Source organism: Ochlerotatus camptorhynchus, unplaced genomic scaffold (genome assembly GCF_037179485.1).
Source record: "Ochlerotatus camptorhynchus isolate MF236.1 unplaced genomic scaffold, CSIRO-AGI_Acam_v1.1 ptg000503l, whole genome shotgun sequence".
In the NCBI taxonomy this organism is placed as follows: Eukaryota; Metazoa; Arthropoda; class Insecta; order Diptera; family Culicidae; genus Ochlerotatus; species Ochlerotatus camptorhynchus.
In genome coordinates this window covers 1,670,451-1,689,530 of record NW_027040988.1, presented here as the reverse complement: position 1 = coordinate 1,689,530, position 19,080 = coordinate 1,670,451, and the positions used below count along the sequence as shown (strand labels likewise).

At 41.9% G+C, this 19,080-nt stretch overlaps 1 protein-coding gene across 1 annotated transcript; it reads left to right on the top strand.

Annotated features, from left to right (window-relative positions):
• Window positions 1-287: 287 nt before the first annotated feature.
• LOC135712744 (stromal membrane-associated protein 1) lies at window positions 288-18,021 on the top strand. The gene is made up of 3 exons (XM_065235790.1): window positions 288-612; window positions 15,389-15,702; window positions 15,764-18,021. The coding sequence occupies exons 2-3, from the start codon at window positions 15,454-15,456 to the stop codon at window positions 16,913-16,915; spliced, it is 1,401 nt and encodes a 466-aa protein (XP_065091862.1). The 5' UTR covers window positions 288-612; window positions 15,389-15,453; the 3' UTR covers window positions 16,916-18,021.
• Window positions 18,022-19,080: the final 1,059 nt, after the last annotated feature.

Genomic DNA, 19,080 nt, shown 5'->3' with positions numbered 1-19,080 from the left:
CTATACTGAAATCATGGTAGATTTAACGGCATTAAGCGTAGTTATACTGAAAATAAGTGTTTTCTGCAAAATAGTATTCCTAACTATGGTCTTTGTTTCAGTGTATTATAACATTGACTCTGGCCCGGCCCCAACGAAAACCGCAGGGCACCGCCTTGCCTAAAAGCGCCCACTCCCCCGTTGCGCTGTCACGTATACGTCTCGTCACTGCGAAATGTCAAAGCAAAAATTTTATGGCGTTTGATGGGTGAAAGTTTGGTCAAAAGGAAGAAGAAGCAGCAGCAGGCAGTCAGGCTGGAAGAAAATAAAAATCCAATCGCGTTTTTGCACTGTAATTTCCATTCATTTTATCCACGGTCATTGATTAGTTTCTGAAAAATCAGTTTTTGATTGAAGTGTGGTTGGAACAAGTGAAACTCCATCCAAGGATCTACCGCATTTGGGAAAGGCAATTTTTCCATCGAAAAAGGGGCAGATCCCAAATGTGTGCTGCTACTTCTGCTGCTTCGCTGGTGGTTACTGTAATTGTAAGAGGGAGGTGCTGCTGAGAGGACAGAAGAAAGGAAAAACACGGAGCGCTGCTTGCAGCGGAAAAGGATTTTTCTTCATCAGGTAGGAAAACTTGCACCGTAACACCTAAATCAATGCTTGTGCTTAGTGGGAAATCCGTTACCAACATCAAGTCGGATTGTGATTTTGGTCGGGCTCTTGAAATCGTTCGAAAACAAAGCAGAATCCCAAAAAGTAAAGAAGAGTAGTTAATTTATACACCACCTCAGAAAATGTTAGTAGGAAAGGAATGCAAATTGGATTTATATGCGTTAATTATTCGATTTTGTTATTACGCTACTTTTTCGGGGGTGGATCCGAAGGAATTTTATGATTTTCATTGTGGACTACTCGGTAGCAGTCAATGGAAACAGTACACAGAGATAAGATAGGTTCACGAACTTTTCCTATAGGAAGAAAGCGCTTAAAGATGATTCATTGGGAAAATGAATATTTCTAGTAGGGTGGGTGCGATAATTAATATTTAGCAAATATGAAGATTAGTTCATTAATTTTTATCTGATTTTCTCATCTGAAGTATCTGACTTAAAACTAACGTTAGTAAAGCGGGGGCCGATTACTCGCGGCTGTCTCGAGGTTAGGGGTAACAAATTGTAACAAATGGATAGCAGGGTAGGGATTCAGAAAACATGGTTTCGATAGCAATGTGGTCTCGATTTCTTTATTATAGAGACTTTCAGCCGTTGGCTGGTTCGCCTCTGAAAAGATAGTGTGGGGTCCAGAAGGGACCTCATCTAGTTACAAAGTTTTTTTTGTTTTCTCCTTTTTTATCATGTAAGGAGATCTATAAGAGGCTTCCTCTAGTTAAGTACTGAGGCTGTCAATGTGCTGTCTTTCTTCGGAGTTTTGATTGTTAAGTTGCTGAGGATCTTCCTTTGGTTTGAGATGTTGGGTGATAAGATTGCATTGCGGTGGTCGGAATTTTGGCAGGTTTCATATTTGATCGAAGAGGCTGGCCTCGCGGAGGAAGCCCACTAATGCTGTGATTCTAGTCGGGTCGTTACTCAGTGCGTCCCTAATGCTGCCCGGTATGCCGTACAGCTCTCGTGAGCTTTCGTATTGAGTACAGTGGCAGATTATATGTTCCACTGAACAGTTGGCTCCTTGAAAAGTTATGCGAGATTCTGGTATGGCCTGTTCTGAGTTGCCAGGACAACCTTAGTTCGGTGGTAAGGGGGGTCTTTTTATCTTCGTGTGTCAGCCTTCACTTTTCTAAGGAAAATGCTTGTTGATTGGGACCATGTATGTGACCATACGTCCCAGATTTTTCAGGTCCCCCGATGGACACTCCTTGGTAAACAGTTGGGCTTGTCTTCCAGGACCTCCCTTAGCTCAGTCGGTAAAGGCACAGCTACAAAGCAAGACCATGCTGGAGGTGGCTGGGTTCGATTCCCGGTCCGGTCTAGGAATTTTTCGGGTTGGAAAATTTCTCGACTGCCCTGGGCATAGCCTATGATTGTACTTGACACACAAATATACTAATGCAAAAATGGTACAGGCATCGAAAGCTCTCAATTAATAACTGTGGAAGTGCATCGATAGAACACTAAGTTGAGAGCACGCAATAAGCTAATATGCCATACGCAATAAGCTTGAAATGCGAGAAAGAAGAAGAAGAAGTTGTCTTCCAGAAGCCGCTAGATGATCCGCCTCCGTATTACCACGAATGCCGCAGTGACCCGGAATCCATACAAATGTAGTGTTTCTGGGGGCATACCGCTGAATGGCTTGGATCCATGAGTGCTTGATAGAGTCTGAGTTGAGGGCTAGAACTACACTTGCGGAGTCCGTAAATACGGTGATCGGCTTGTTTGAAGTAGTGGTAGCAGCAATAAAAGCAGAGACAGCTTCTGCCGAGAATATAGCGTACTGGTGTGGAAGTCGATGAAGTACGGAGATTTGGGGGCCCGTGATGCCGATGCCAACCCCTTCACGGGAAACCGATCCATTATCTGGTTCTCTGGAGTTCCGTGACGGATCTCACAAGTGCCGTAGAGTTGGATCCTGTCTTGAACTTCTTCTTTATTGCTAAGTCGATAATGGGCTCGGGCAGGTTACAATCTCTGGCTCCATACCAATGTATGCTAGACACCGGGGGAGCTTCAGATTGGTAGTGGCTGAAAGGAGTTGTTAAGCCTCGGTAAGGAGGAAAACTCCTTCATCTGAGCCAGCTGTCTTCTCCTCGAAGCTAATTGATCGGTTGCAGATGGTCTGAGTAACTAGAAAGTTGAATGGTAGTACTCCACTTTCCACGCAAGCTGCAGTTGCAGGTGTGGATGGTAGTAGGCCGGATGAGATACGGATAGCTTGATGGTATGTAGAGACTAGTTTTGTAATAAGTTGTTCGCGAGCGAGACAGGTAACTTCGATTCCATAAAGGAGACGTGATTCCAAAATTGCTCTAGCAACTCGAAGCCGAATGGGCCGGTTACTGCCTGGGTGTCGACCTGCGATGGATCGTAGCAAATTACAGGGTGGCCAGCGAACCGGGAAAACCGGGAATACCGGGAAATATCCGGGAATTTGAAAGGTAACCGGGAAAACCGGGAAAAAACCGGGAATTCGGTGAGAGAACCGGGAAAAATAAATTAACCACACCATAGGAATACATTTTCACAACAGAATTTCAAAATAAACCAGAGTGATTTTTTACCGAATGAATGTCTCTCTATTTGCTGCATAATTTTCTTCAGATTCCCGCCTTATTGTTTTTAGAATTTAATCACTCAGCAATATTTCAAATTGATTTATCCGATTCAGTTTCAGATGTTAAGTGCATGGGCCTTAAAACAAAATATTGAAGATGCTGGACTTAAGAAACAAATATTTGTAAAAACTGAAACTGCCTAACAAACATTGAATGTTTAATATGTGCTTATTCAGGCAAAAATAAGCTTCTTTAGCTAAAAAATTGCTTATTCAGCTGTTAATCAACTCAAATTGTTTGTTGGGTGAACTATTCTTTTCCCGGGTTTTAATTTTATTCAAAATTCTCATGATATGAATTTCAGAATGAACTTGAATTCTGCTCTGAATTATTATAGAATTCTTCTAAAATTAACCAGAAAACACTCTGCGTAATAATAACCGTTGAATTCTTTCTGGAATTTCCTTGAAACCCCTTCTATGAAATTGTTTGGAATTGCCTTAAACCTATTCGGAGACTTTGATTTCATTGAAATCGTTTTCAAAATTTTCTTTTAACTCTTAAAACAGCATAAATCTTTCGAAATTTGGAATTATTTAGAAACCCCTTGGAGTATTTTAAAGAATTAGCATTTTTTTTTTGCAATGAATTTTGTTGGAGCTCTTTGATGAATCTTTCACACTAGGGTTGAAATAATCGCCAGAACACTCTTAGAACTCTGTGTCTGCCTCTTGGGATTCTTCAATTTAGATTAGATAATTTAATTTAGAACTTGCAATCTTCTCCACAGAAATCCCTCCAAATTCTTCTAACAATTTCTAAGGACTTCATGTCAGAATAATTCTGGAATTCTGCTCAGAACTTCTCCTTCGACAACTTTGTGGAAATCCTCCTCAATAGTTGTTTGAAATCAACACTTTGAATACTTTTAAATTTGACTCAAAAATTCCATACAATCCAGTTTATTCGCAAGATTCTATCGATTGTTCTGTAATTTGTTTTAACCCTTAAAATGCTTCCAAGTCTCAGAGCCTTGACAAATATGACTGCACGATTATTTAATAAACGTGATATTTTTTTTTCAAATCTGTGATCTTGGAAAATTTTTAAACTCTCACACTTTAACTATTTTTTCTACAAATCTTGCATCACGAATATTGTTATTAATCCCAAATTTTGAAGAAAAGTTCTATTTTCAGACTCTACACAAATTTCAAAGCTCCATAATCTTGGGAATCTATATTTTTAGTAAATAATCTTTCAGTAATTTATTTTTTCCATGTATTGGTCTATTGGTCGCGAGTATTAAATTTCATGAACCATGTTTAGTTTCACGTTGAGCGAGCTCAAACGTTAGTAGGTTTCACATATTTTTTTTTTCGTGTTCAACTTTGTACATCAGCGCGAGAACTGAAAGGTTAATGTTTATGTTAGTATAGACAATGGAGTGAATACAAATTTTCTTTATCCGAAAGCACTATCAATTTGCTCTAAATCTCATTTGTATCAAGTTCATTCTTCTGAAACATTTTTTTAATTAAATCTCGTATTCTTCACAATTCTGTCTTATAACTTATTCATCCAGATAGCATTTGACCCAGTGATCTTAATCTCTGTCATTCAATAAATTCTAGGGCTTTGAAATCCTAAGATGTATCGAGCATAAAAAGTGGTAGAATTCGATTTATCAATGTATATCGAAAGATCAATAAATTGTTTTGAATACATTAAGTGACTCATAGAGTTGAATTTTTCCTATAGCTTTAGAAAACACTTTCTGTAATTTGGCTTTTATTTTTCCCACAAATAATCACTGCAAATTAACAGTTGGACACGTTTTAAAAATGCGTACAATTTCGTTTTTTGTTGAATATCAATAACCGGGAAATTTTTAAGATTTGAACCAGAAAACCGGGAAAAAAACCGGGAATTTCAAAATGAAAAGTCACTGGCCACCCTGAAATTAAGACATGTCTTGCAGGCGTTCTTGACTTCGTCGAAGTGGGCGATCCCCCGGTTTTTTCTCTTCCCACTTAAAGCATTAACCTTTCCCCACAGATCAGCTGCCGATTGGTTTGCGCTGATTCCGTTGAGAAATTTCTCCAAACTTGGGCTTTCGCGTCCCGTGGAAGATGATGATGACGTGTAGGCAGCTGGATCAGCAAATCGGACCGGACAATCCCTTATTCTTCGGTTCAATGGTTGGGCACTCGCAAGAGTCTCGGCCCGTCTGCTGCTGGACTGGGGGTTGAACTGGTGGCTGCGACAGGTTGGAAGGCCACAGAATATCAGAATAACTAAAGCTCCTCCTCTTTTTAGTTTTTCTCGTTAAACTCCTTCTCTAAACAAGTTGGTAAATATTAGCCTTTAGCTGAAAGACGCTTAACACTTAACATTTATGATCCTGTTTCACGTCATGGTTCTTCTCTATGCCTGTTCAGATAAATTAGTACTTTTATTTATTTTCTCTACTGCGCTATATCAAACGAGTAGAAATAAGGGATGTCGGTTATGCGCTCGAATAATTGAAAATTCGATATTTAATCTAATAGCTGGAAAAATCTTTTCGATTAATCGTTAATCGAATAATTGGACTTTTAGGCATCCCTAGAATAGTGTAATTTCGTGTTTTATTTTGTGGTCCTTCGAAAATATCGAACTGCAGAATTGCAACCAGCAAGTGTAACCCAAAAACCAAAAGCAGTGCGATGCTATTTTTCATTTCTATGACGACGACTGAATTAAGGGGCTTAGAAGCAGAACAACAAACGTATCAATGAATGTGTTTGCCGTCGAGTTTATAACGAAACAGAAAGTCGATGAAGAGAATCGATCAAAATCATTTGCACCCCGCTTTCAAGTTTGGTTACAACATTACAACTCTGGAGAGCATTTTCTGTGGTCGTTGGTGGCGTGTGATTCTGAATATGGCGATGAGTGTGCAAAATGTTACGCAATTGATCCCTATTCACACACGCCCGAAGAGGCGAATACCACATCGACTTGTTTCGTCTACTAACGACTCTCTGATGACTGTGGTGGGGAAGCAGCATATGCATGTACGTAATTGGTGGATTTATTCATTATTTCGACGCTTTTGTACAATGCTTGACATTTACCAGTTTTTCAATAGTTTCTTGTTGAAAATCAACAGTCATAAGCATCGATTATATTCTTACTTATTTAAGCGTCCTGTACACCACCGGAGGTGCAAAGGGCCAACGTAAAAGACTTCCATCCTAAGTGGTTGCTTGATTTTGCCTTGACCTGGGCCTAGGTCAGATTCATATCGACTTGCTTTATTTCCTTGTTAAGGCTCCGCCGCCATGAGTCCCTGGGTCTGCCTCTGCTGCGATGTCCTGCTGGATTCCAATCCAGCGCTTGCTTGCAGATTTCGTTTCCGCCCCGTCGAAATGTGTGGCCGACCCACCTCCACTTTCACTCTCAAATTTCCGTTGCTATCGGCTTCTGATGATATCGACGATGGACCTCGGCATTCGAGATCCATTTGTTAGGCCACCACAAATTATATACTGCAGGCATCGGTTGTTGAACACCTGCAGCTTCTGAGTATTCTCCGCTTATACACACCACGTCTCGCTGGCGTAAAACAACACAAATTTCACGTTCGAGTTAAAAATTCCGATTTTGGTGCATTGACTTCATCTGGTTTGATCTCCATACGTTTCGTAAACTCGCAAAGGCAGCCCTAGCCTTCTTGATTCGTGCACCTATGTCGCTCTTGGTCCCGCCGTCCGACACTATTTGGCTGCCAATATATTGGAAACTTTCGACCTTCTCCACAGCTTGCCTCGCTACATTAAAGTTAGAATGGTTGCCCGTGTTGAAACCCAACGATTTGGTCTTGTTGACTTTGATGGTGAGACCCGCCTTACTCTGCATATCAGAGCGCCGTTGTGCTAGTAGAGCAACATCATCAGCCAAGTCGTCAAGATGCTCCAAGGTGATAGCCAAAGCAGCCCACGGTTCGGTACACGGTCAATTGCATCCACCATGATCTCGTCGATTACGATGAGGAACAGTAGCGGTGATAAAGGGTGATACGGTCAAAATTTGGTCAATATCAACTTGACGTATTTCTTTCAATTTTGCATTTAAAAAACCTGAACACCCCTTATTTTGAAGGTGTGTGTGTAGAATGTTGCTCCTATTTTGATTTTGGAATTCACTCTTCAGTTGTCAAAATGCCGTCCAAGCAAGAAGAGCAGCGTATCAAAATTTTGCTCGCGCATCGCGAAAATCCGAGCTACTCGCACGCAAAGTTGACAAAATCGCTAAAAGTTGCCAAATCAACCGTTACAAATGTAATTAAAGTGTTTGGGGAACGTTTGTCGACAGCCAGGAAGTCTGGATCGGGGGGAAATCGAAAACCGGAAGCCGCTGAGACGAAAAAAGAGTTGCCGGTAGTTTCAAGCGAAACCCTAACCTCTCTCTCCGAGATGCCGCAAATAAGCTGGGTGTATCGTCTACAACCGTGCATCGAGCCAAAAAACGAGCCGGACTATCGACTTACAAGAAGGTAGTGACTCCAAATCGCGATGATAAACAAAATACGACGGCCAAAGCGCGATCCCGGAGGCTGTACACGACGATGCTGACGAAGTTTGACTGCGTGGTAATGGACGACGAAACCTACGTCAAAGCCGACTACAAGCAGCTTCCGGGACAGGAGTTTTATACGGCAAAAGGAAGGGGAAAGGTAGCAGATGTTTTCAAGCACATGAAACTGTCAAAGTTCGCAAAGAAATATCTGGTTTGGCAAGCCATCTGTACCTGTGGCTTGAAAAGCAGCATTTTCATAGCTTCCGGGACTGTCAACCAAGAAATTTACGTGAAAGAGTGTTTGAATACACGTCTGCTGCCTTTCCTGAAGAAACACGGTTGTTCCGTACTGTTTTGGCCGGATTTGGCATCTTGCCATTACGGTAAAAAGGCCATGGAGTGGTACGCCGCCAACAACGTGCAGGTGGTTCTCAAGGACAAGAACCCTCCCAACACGCCAGAGCTCCGCCCAATTGAGAAATACTGGGCTATTGTCAAGCGGAACCTAAAGAAGACCAAAAAAACTGCTAAGGGCGAGCAGCAGTTCAAGGCAAACTGGCTTTCTGCGGCGAAGAAGGTGGACAAGGTGGCTGTACAAAATCTGATGGCAGGGGTCAAGCGTAAGGCCCGGCAATTCGGATTTGGAAAAGCGGAAGCCTAACTGAATATTTTTCCTGAATTTTATACTAATTGAACTTGAAAAAGAAATTTAATTTGATTTTTTTAAATAAACGATTTTACCGATTTACACGCGTTTTCCCTTGACCAAATTTTGACCGTATCACCCTTTAGTATGCATCCTTGTCTCACACCAGCGACTACCCGGATAGGGTCAGACAAGGCTCCGTTATGCAGAACTCTGCACGTGAAAGCCTGATACTGCGCTTCGATGAGGTTGACGATTTTATCCGGGACTCCCTTGCGTCTCAGGACGCTCCACAAATTCTCGTGATTGAGTCGATCGAAAGCTTTTCGTAATCAATGAATATCAAATAAGGGGACTCTTGGAATTCATTTACCTGCTCCAGGATGATGCAGAGCGTGACCATATGGTCCACACAAGATCTGCCTGCTGCCGCCGGAGAGTTGCGTCGATCTTCTCCTGTATCCGATTCAGGATAACTTTGCACAGAACTTTGAGAAAAAAACACAGTAACATGAAACCTCGCCAATTGTCGCACACAGTCAGATTCCCCTTCTTTGGGACCTTCATTAAGACGCCCTGCATCCAGTCGGCCGGAAAAGTCGTGGTGTCCCAACATTTGAGCGGATAGCATGGATCAGCTTTGAGCATCTCTGCTGATATGCGATCGACCCCCTGAAACCTTGTTGGATTTCATGCTTCAGATAGCTGCTTCAATCTCCTGCAGTGATGGGGCCTCGGAATTGACGCTAGTGATGCGCCGCACCCTAGGCGGATCATGCCGAGATGTTGATGGCTAGTTGGCCGTCGAAACTTGAAGAAGTTGTTCGAAGTGCTCAAACCATCGTTTCAGCTGGTCAGTGGGGTCGGTCAGCAACTGTCCAGTCGTGTCCTTCACTGGCATCCTCGGGTTCATCCTTGCTCCACTCAGGCGCCTTGAGATATCGTAGAGGAGGCGTTTTCTAGAGCCGAGTACCGTTGACGGGCTCCTCATTCTTCCGCCAGGTTTCTTCAATGATCCACTCTTTCTTCTGGGTGCGCAGCTCACCCAGGTTGTTCTCGCTTGTTTCTATAAAGGCATTCTTCTACGCTGCCACCTTCTGGAACATCCGCAGCTTGAGTCTCAAGTTCTTTAACGAAAGACTCTTTTACTGCTGGATCTTCAAGCATAAGCATCGATGCGTAGAAATATTTCTGATCGACTGGTTATAAAATTATTGAAATTGGTCCAGGAGCAGCTGAGTTATTAACGTTCAAAATCTTTCATAATTTCGTTACATGTTCCATTTTCGGTTTTCACAAAGTGTACCCCCATATAGAAATCACAGATGTAGTCCTACGTCAAAAAACAGTTGAACCTGGACGAATGTTTGTTCCCCCACTTTCCCAAACATTACGATCAAATCCTGTTGCATTGTATAAACGATAGAAACGATATTTTTTTCCATGCGGTCTAATTTTTTTAATACAACCCTAATAAAAAAGTAGAAGGGTCTGTGCCTAGGGGCACGAACGGAAGCTTGACGTAGGACCGCTAGTGGACGGAATAAATGTGAAGAGCATTTAGTTCTTTTAATTGATCAATTATCTATTATCTCAACTCTTTCCGTTTTTGAATTGTAGGCGTACCAAATTTGTAGTAATTTTTTCAAAGAGAAAGTTGATTAAGAGAGCTTGCACCCCTGCTTCCAAGTTTGGTTACAAGATTACAACTCTGGAGAGCATTTTGTGTGGTCGTTAGGGGCTTGTGGTTCTGGATATGGACAAACAAGCACAGATAAATTCTATTCCAACTCTTTACTGATGTAAGCTTGATGGCCCTGAAAAGGGCCGTTTTATTGAACAGAACATCCATGGCCACTTACGCTTGGCGTGTTTAGCGTAGGTGACAGCACCACGGACCTCATTTTCCAGGAACACCTTCAGCACAGCTCGTAGATCAGACCGGAGATACGTTTGACACCACCACGGCGAGCCAGACGACCAATGGCGGTTATCTCGAAGAACTTTGCGATGACGCTTGGCGCCAGACCTTTTCCTCCTTTGCCACGACCAGTCAATTGTTGCTTGTTAGGTGTGAAGGAGTGGACTAGCCACCACCTTCCTACTGCTGCTATTGCTGTTCACCATGCCGTCCGAAGCGAAAATGAGCTAATGCCATACAGCAGCGCTCTTTTATATCTTTTCAGGTTAAAGCAGAATGATGTGCAACCAAGTGGTATAAAAGCTACAAAGACTCCTCCCATTATGAATAGTTTGCTATCAAGAAGCGACACTGGCTCTTTTCCTTTTGCGTACACGGCGAATGAGAACGACCCAAGTTTAGTTCACTCATAATCGCCAAAAGTGCAGGAGCTCAGCGATGAGTAAATTTGTCTCATGGTTTCCTGTGCAAAACCTAAAAAATCTGCCAGAAATTGAGGAAATTGACGTTTTTTAATTTAACGTTTAATTTTATTCAGTCCCGGAGTAGTACCAATAGACTGAGTGAATCCAATCTTTACTTTTCTCAAATTCTGAAATTTTTCCCTGGAAAATCCTAGAAAACCTGGAAAAACAAACTCATCGCTGAGTTCCTGCACTTTATTTCTTATTTCTGAGATAACTAAACTCAAATTTGGGTCGTTCTCATTCGCCGTGATATCGCCTTGAAAGATATCGGCGCCGGTGGTTAGCGTGATTACCTCTCACCCCAGCAGGCCTGGGTCCAATCTCAGTCGGCGCCACCGGCATGTTCTAAGGCATAACATCTCTGATCACGCCTTCCTTCGGGAAGTAAAGCCGTTGGTCCCCGGTTGAGTTGATGGGTCGATTAGTAGGGTCCAGAGCTGCCTCCCTGGCGTCGGTAGCATTGGAGCTCAGTACGGAAAACAAATCTCGCGTCACTTTTTAATAGGTCCTCGATTCTCTTCATCGACAGTCTCTTTCGTAAATAACTCGGCTTCACAAATGTTTCCTGCCGTCTTCGTCGAATTAGATGCTAGATTGGTGCTTCTTCCATCGAAAATATCCGGCCGTGGCGATTCAAAGTTGATCAAGGTTGATCAAAATAATTTGTACACCTGCTTCCAGTTTGATTACATGAGCAATTTGTGTGATCGATGGTTCTGAATATAGACAAACGGGCAGATGAATTCTATTCCTACTCTTTACTGTAATAAGCTTGGTTGCCCTGAAAACAGCCGTTTTGTTGCCAAAGTTGGTGATGATTTAACCTCCGAAACCAAAGAGAGTGCGTTTCTGTCACTTCAAAACGTAGATGACATCCATGGCCGCTTACGCTTGGCGCGTGTTAAGTGTAGGTGACAGCATCACGCATCTCATTTTCCAGGAACACCTTCAGCACACCTCGTAAATCAGACCGGAGACACGTCAGACACCGGCACGGCGAGCCAGACAACGGATGGTGGTTATCTCGAAGAATTTGCGTTTGGTTCTGAATATGGGGCTTAGTGCGCAATTCCATCCTCCCTATTCGCACGCGCCAGAAGATCGGAGGCGAATGCAACTTCGACTTGTTTCGTCTACTTACTACTCTCTGACGACTGTGCTGGGGAAGCAGCATATGCATGTAGGTAATTGGTGGATTTGTTAGTTAATTCGACGCTTTTGGACAATGCTGGACATTTACCAGTTTTTCAATAGTTTCTTGTAGAAAATCAACATTCGGAAGCATTCTCATCGATGCATAGCCATATTTCTGATCGATTTGTGATAAAATTATTGAAATTGGACCAGGGGCAGCTGAGTTATTAACGTTCAAAATCTTTCTTAATTTGTTACATGTTCAATTTTCGGTTTTCACAAAGACGTAGTCCTACGTCAAAAAATACCATAAACGAACGATAACCCTTATGATTGAACTATTCCACAAATTTTTTGGATGATACCACGAACACGTCGTTCAGCAAATTAACCATAGCATTATTATTAGGGAAGAGAATCAATATCGAACATTTTTAGAATACTAAGGTGTCCGGTAAGATCATCTTCAATAAGGAAGTAAAGGGTGGAACGGTCAAAAATTGGTCATTGATTAAGTGCACACTGATTATGTTATTGTATCTGTTGTTGTTTAAACCTTCGTCAATTTACCTTGAACTGTTTCTCATTTCCAACTGTTTTCTGAGTCTTCTTGAGGTTCCGCTTAACGATTGCCCAATATTTTTCAATCGGGTGCAGCTCCGGCGAGTTTGGAAGGTTTTTGTCCTTGAGTACGACTTGCACGTTGTTGACGGTATACCGTTCCTGAGCCATTTTTCCGTGACAGGAAGCCTTGATGTATATTTCATCGTTCATTATAACGCAATCAATCTGCGTGGGAATAATTTAGATTTCGCTTATGCGCGAGCAAAATTTTAATACGCTGCTGTTCCTCTTGCTTCGACATTATTATTTTGACAACTGACAACAGTTTCTACATGGCTGGATCTCGTCAAGCTGAGCCTATTGGTATATAACACTCGACCCTCCGGGCCTCTAATGGAAAATCAGTTTTTCAAACGGTACCCTTCTTTGTAAGAAAGGAAAAAGCACGGGACAAGACGACTGTAATTTGTTATTTGAACATTCGATATCCCACGAAATACTGTTTGAAAATTGAGATAAGGTTCCTTTTTACGATATGAGTTTTTTTAAATGTATAGTTTATGAGTTGGTATATAATTCGCTGCTTGCTATGGACCGATCTTTTTACCAATTACACTTCCTTTATTAGTTTATTACCTGAGTGGTGCGAAGACGGACCTCAAAATCGAACCACTTTCGAGCTGTCAAATCGAACCACTTTTTTATCATTGTGGTTCTTTGAAATAGATAGAAGTATTGTTATCGTCCAAAATAAAAAATAAATATTTCAGTGCCAACATTTCAAAGGGGCGTAATTGCATTTGTAAACAATGGCTTTAGCCATCGATTTCTCGCGAATAAAAGCTCACTCATGAAAAATAATGACACCATTAGGTAGAGGAATGTTTCCTCTACCAGCTAGCATTGTTATTTTGAAGAGGTAAGATTTCATTCGCGAGAAATTGATGGCTAAAGTCATTGTTTACAAAAGCAATTACGCCCCTTTGAAATGTTGGCACTGATTTTTCAGTAATGTTTTTGATCTTTTTAAAAACGTGATTCGAAACGACTCAAACAATTAAAAATAACAGTATTATTGCGTATTTTGGACCAAAGTAGACTCCTGCGCTGAAAAAAACCCCTCCGATATTTTTTCGCTCAGGAACGACTGTGACTTCGGAGAACGTTCTAAGGAGATTTGTGATGATAGTACAAAATTTCCAGGAAATTTCAACAGATTTGGATATTTTGGTTGCTGCCAGCGAGGTTCTACGGGGGTTCTATAGAGTTTTCATGTTCGAGTTTCACACGATTTGGAGGGAAGTCAAATCGTTGCCATTGGAGGTCCCAGGGAATTTCGACAGCACTTCCATAGATATCGTCGGCCACATTAAATATTTGCATCTGATTTGCAACAATTTATACAAATAAAAATTACTATGTTTGATTGCAAGTCAGGTAGAGGATGTGTCAGGGTTTTATTCTTTCTTGACTTCCCTGAAATGAAAAGTATATTTTGCAGACAGAAGCAAAACAAGCGAACAAAAGGTGTAAATATTCATACGTTGTCCTCTTGAAGGCATCGTACCAAACGTATAATTGACTCGTTAATGCCGAAGTCGTAGATTTCATCGTTTTGGTGTTCAACTTGACCGACACTATTTTTAATTCTTCCTGCACGATAGACCAACAATGGGGGATTAGGCCGCAGAGGCTCTCTACCCTATTTTGTTTGTTGATTTCAAATTCAATTTAAAAAATGTCTCACCTTTGCTTTGCAATATTTTCCAGTTCCGGCGATCGCCAATCTTCATCGTTAACAACTTTATCACTTTCGTCAATTGTTTCACTGATAAATGGACCTTCATCATATGTTCGCAGTGTAGGGATTGCATTTTTATCACGATAAGCAACTGAATTCAGATGTTTTACACAATTTTTATCAAAATGAATACTGCACAACCGGTCACTGGGTTTGATTTGAAAATTGAGATCCACCTCACAGAAACTGAGCCACTCTTTTCGTACTGCTGAATCCTTGGGAAACCTGAATAGGCTTCGCTTTTCGTCGTGTCCATCTTTATAATTGCAAAAGGGAGCAAAACACTTCATTCTGAATTTTATTCCACTCCGTAAAAACTCCAGCTATGAACAATGTCAACAAACAATCACAAAGTCACGAATCGGCTCTGCACAAAAAGCCGTTTGACACTTCTCTCTACCAACCGACGGTGATGAAACGTTTATTTCAACACTACCAACATGAAGAAAATTTCACTTCGCACCACTCAGTTTATTACTAGCGCACTGTAGCTATGAAGCACAGAACAGAAGTGGAACTTCGGATCAGAAAGTGGTTTCACTTTTCATTGGCGAACACTAGCGCACCTGCGGTAGAAGGCATCTTCTGTCTGTCTGTGTGGAACGCTACCACAACGCATCGCTTGTTGAGCAGAAAAACGTATCATTTTTTAACTCACCGATTTGTTTGCACTTTCCCTTCTGTTCTGTGTATGAAGGCTAGTCGGATGCAAAAAAATCACAATTCAAAGAACCGCAAAACATAGTACATAGACTGACCGAAGCGATAACAGAACAATACTCAACGCACTCGGCCAACACCCCCTTCGTTAGTGAAGGTCGCTCGCATGGTATAGCAACAAGTTCTGATTGTCTTTTCTCTTGCCATGTATCTCTGTTGTACTAATCATTAATAAAAAAAAAAACAATATTTCTTCTGACCACCGCTCGTTAACGTCGCTATAATATAGTCAGTGAATTATGTATGACACCAAAGATTCGCATTCATGCGAATCGCCTTCAGGTTTCAAGTTCACCCAAACCGGAAACGATGGTTCTCACGGCTAGGTTCTTTCTTCTTCTTTTTTATTTGTCAGATAAAGCAATTCAGTGGATCGAGGAAGTTCTTTGCGAGAAAGCGAACCGTTATTAGAACGTCGAGATGAGTCGAAAAAATGAAACGGAACGGCAGAAGCAGATACAGGAGAAATGTCAGATGCTGCTGACGAAGATGCTGCGGGATGACGACAACAAATACTGCGTGGACTGTGACGCCAAGGGACCCCGCTGGGCCTCGTGGAATCTGGGAGTGTTCTTGTGCATACGATGTGCCGGCATCCACCGCAATCTGGGGGTGCATATCTCCCGGGTCAAGTCGGTGAACTTGGACAGCTGGACACCGGAGCAAGTGGTGAGTTATTTTTGTGACCCCGAACTATCTACTTGATTAGTAATGTTGGGTGTGTTTGTAGGTTTCCTTAGAGCAGATGGGCAATTCTCGCGCCAGAGCCGTGTACGAGGCACTTTTACCGGATGGATTCCGTCGACCGCAGACCGATTCCGCACTGGAAAGTTTCATCCGCGCCAAGTATGAACATAAAAAGTATCTGGCTCGGGAATGGGTGCCACCTCCGCCGCCGAAAGTAGACTGGGACAAGGAAATCGACGAGGAGATTGAACGACAGAAGCGTAAAAAGAAGGCTGCCTCCAGTGGAGGAACCATTTCGATCGGCACACCTGCTTCTTTGGTTAGTTCTTCGGATAAAAAGAGTATAAGCAGTTCGGCATCGGCGACTGCTGTTCCTCTTCCAAAACTGAAAGCTCCGGCCAGTAGTACCAAGACTTCAAATAGGAATTCGACTGAGGCGGCAACAAATTCTGCTGCTGTTGTGAGCAGCAGTCAGGGATCGTCGGATTTGCTTGGCTTGACGTTGGGAGGAGATGTGACACCCAAAAAGACGAACGGCGAGAGCACATTGGACATCCTGTCGAGTGGGTCCGATCGGCCAAGTGAGAAAGCCGCTGGCGGCGATGAATTCTCCAATTTGGCCAAGGAGGAGGCCGACTTCTTCAACCAGGCCCCAAGTAAAGGATTCGATGCGCAAGGGAAACTGACAAAGGATAAGATTATGGCATTGTACGGTTCGGCTCCGACGACGATGGTGAATAACAACTTTGGTGCTGCGTTTGGCAATTTCAACAGCTTTCAGCCAAATGCCTTTCCTCCGGCACCAAATGCTGCGGTGAATCCCTATCATATGAACAATGGCCAGTCAGCTGCGGCATCCGGTGGTTTCGGTGCTTTCCAAGCTTTCCCTGTGACCAATGGGCAGTTTATGGTTCCGGCGGCAGCGGCGGCTAATCCACAAGCTGCCAACCTTATGTACAACAATGGACCATTCCAAACAGCTACTGTGGCTGCGACGCAATCTCAGCCAGCATTCGGTGCAATACAGTTCCCCAATCCCCTGCAAAGTCAACAGCAACAGGTCCCGGCCTCCGGGGGCTTCGTCGGTATGACCGCGCCTGTTGCTACCTTTGCCAACTTCCCCCCGCAGACTCAGCAACCCGACAAGCTAAGCAATCAATTCGGTAATATGAACCTACGAGACGTGTGGCAATAATTTCCATTACTTAGCAAAAATGCTACCAACTAAGTTCTGAAATACTTATTACATCCAAACACCCACAGACAAAAACACACATACTCCTTAAGGGCAAACGCGCTGTGCTAGTGAAAACGAAACCCATGAATCACTTACTTAGACGAAGGAATAACGAATCCTACCTTAAACAGAAGAAAAAAACTGAGGAGACAAGAGAATGAAATATATTTACTTATATATTTTAATACTTAAGTAGGAGAAACACTACAGACATGGGAAAAGTCACAGAAACAGGAAATTGCAGACTGTAGACAAATTCAAGCAGTATGAAAAAAAAATGGAAGAAATATAAATGAGGCATGAAAAATTCATCTGATTAATCATGAGTCGTTTATCTCGCTACCGGCAAACAATTTCATAATCATACATATTGTGTATTAAGGGTGTGACAGTGTAAACTCGCAGCCAGTATTCCATCTACAAATGAAGGAGAATTCTGTGTCTACGCACTCTGCATCCTCCCCACAGGCGACAAGCAAAAGCGGCCGTCCTTGTTTCATCGGTATTGACTTTCAAACATTCTTGCTAGGTTTTTTACACGTTAGAGCTATATATTGACGGGTTAGCACAGGAAAAAAAAACATTTATGAAACAAGTGTACCACAGCATGATATCAAACAATCAATCCTTAAACTGAAACAAAAGAAGAACAAAACTCATATTACAGGAAACCAACAGAACCAACCCTGACATCGCTGGGGAGTGACACACTAGCGGAATGAGCTTAGAAGCACCCTGGATTAGGTACGACCCATCTTTCTAAAACAGAAACCAACGCGGAAACGCTCTGCAAACAAGTGCTTTAGTAAAAACGGAAACGAAATTATTGCTTCCGGTGGCTTTTTGCTATTCTGCTTTTCTGTCCCTCTCTTCCACACACACACACACTATAGCAAACTGAAACACATACACAAACACTTACGTGGACACATATGCAAGAAGATAAAAAGAGAACAATAGTAGGTATTACATTTATATTACGATACACATATACTTTAGTAAGTGAAGGAGAAAATAAAAAGTGTATGAAACCTTAGATAAAAGATTCAATTAAAAATAATGAAGCAAGAAAAAAAAATACACGATAATTTGTAATGATGAGTAAATGTAATTTGACTATGGAACATAACAAAAAAACAACTATTATCGATATAAAAAGTGGATAAAAGTGAATGGTAAATAAATAGGAAAATTGAATACAGAATACAATGAAGAAATCTATGAATAGTGTTGTTTCATGACTAGAATCCCTCAATCCTATTGTCATCGAGCTTCTATTGTGGATCTTCATCAAGACTCCAGAGTCGTTGGATCCGGTTGACATGTGATATTCAAAGATATCTCTGTGGTTGAAAATTGAATGTCGTTTATTTTACGGTTTTGACTTATCCTAAACTTTTCATTTTCTATATCACAAACATGCAACGGTCATCGGACAAGCGATTTGATCTCATATAGAGGATACTTATTCCCTGCGCTTTGGTCAGAGAGCGTATAGGGCGTCGTTGTGCCAATTTGGTCGTGGCACATTTCGAGTATGAGAGAGTGATTGCAGTTTGCTCAAAAGTGCCTGAGTAAAATGCAAGTATTTTCGATGATTACCCGTAGTTGTTACAGTGAAGATATACACCCATATTCTCGTCTATGTCTGGACGTGTTTGCCATACAGAAACATTTTTATTTGATTTTGTGTGGTGGATGGGTTTCGGGCTTGGACGGGCATATGGGTGATAATATTAAGTTTACGTTAGGATAACGTTGAAACATTGAGAAATGTATCGCTTCAGTTTAAGAAGCACTTCACTTCGCAACCGATGAACCATTCTGACGGCCCACATTGCCGTGCAGGCGCCGTGTGTTGGCAGGGTCCAATATTGGACAGTTTGAAGTTTATAAAGTACCATCAGTTAAAACTGTATTTTTGAACTTTATCTCTATACATTCTTAGATGTTTCTTAGTACATTATCATGTTTGTGTAAGCTGATTCAAAGAGTAAATGGTATTAACATTGAGCTGTCCATAGTTGGGCGTTGTTGAACTTCTGGTACTTGCACAACATTTCATGTGAATACCAAAGTAACCATATAATCACAAAATAGCTTTAGGTGTGGGTTCAGAGTGG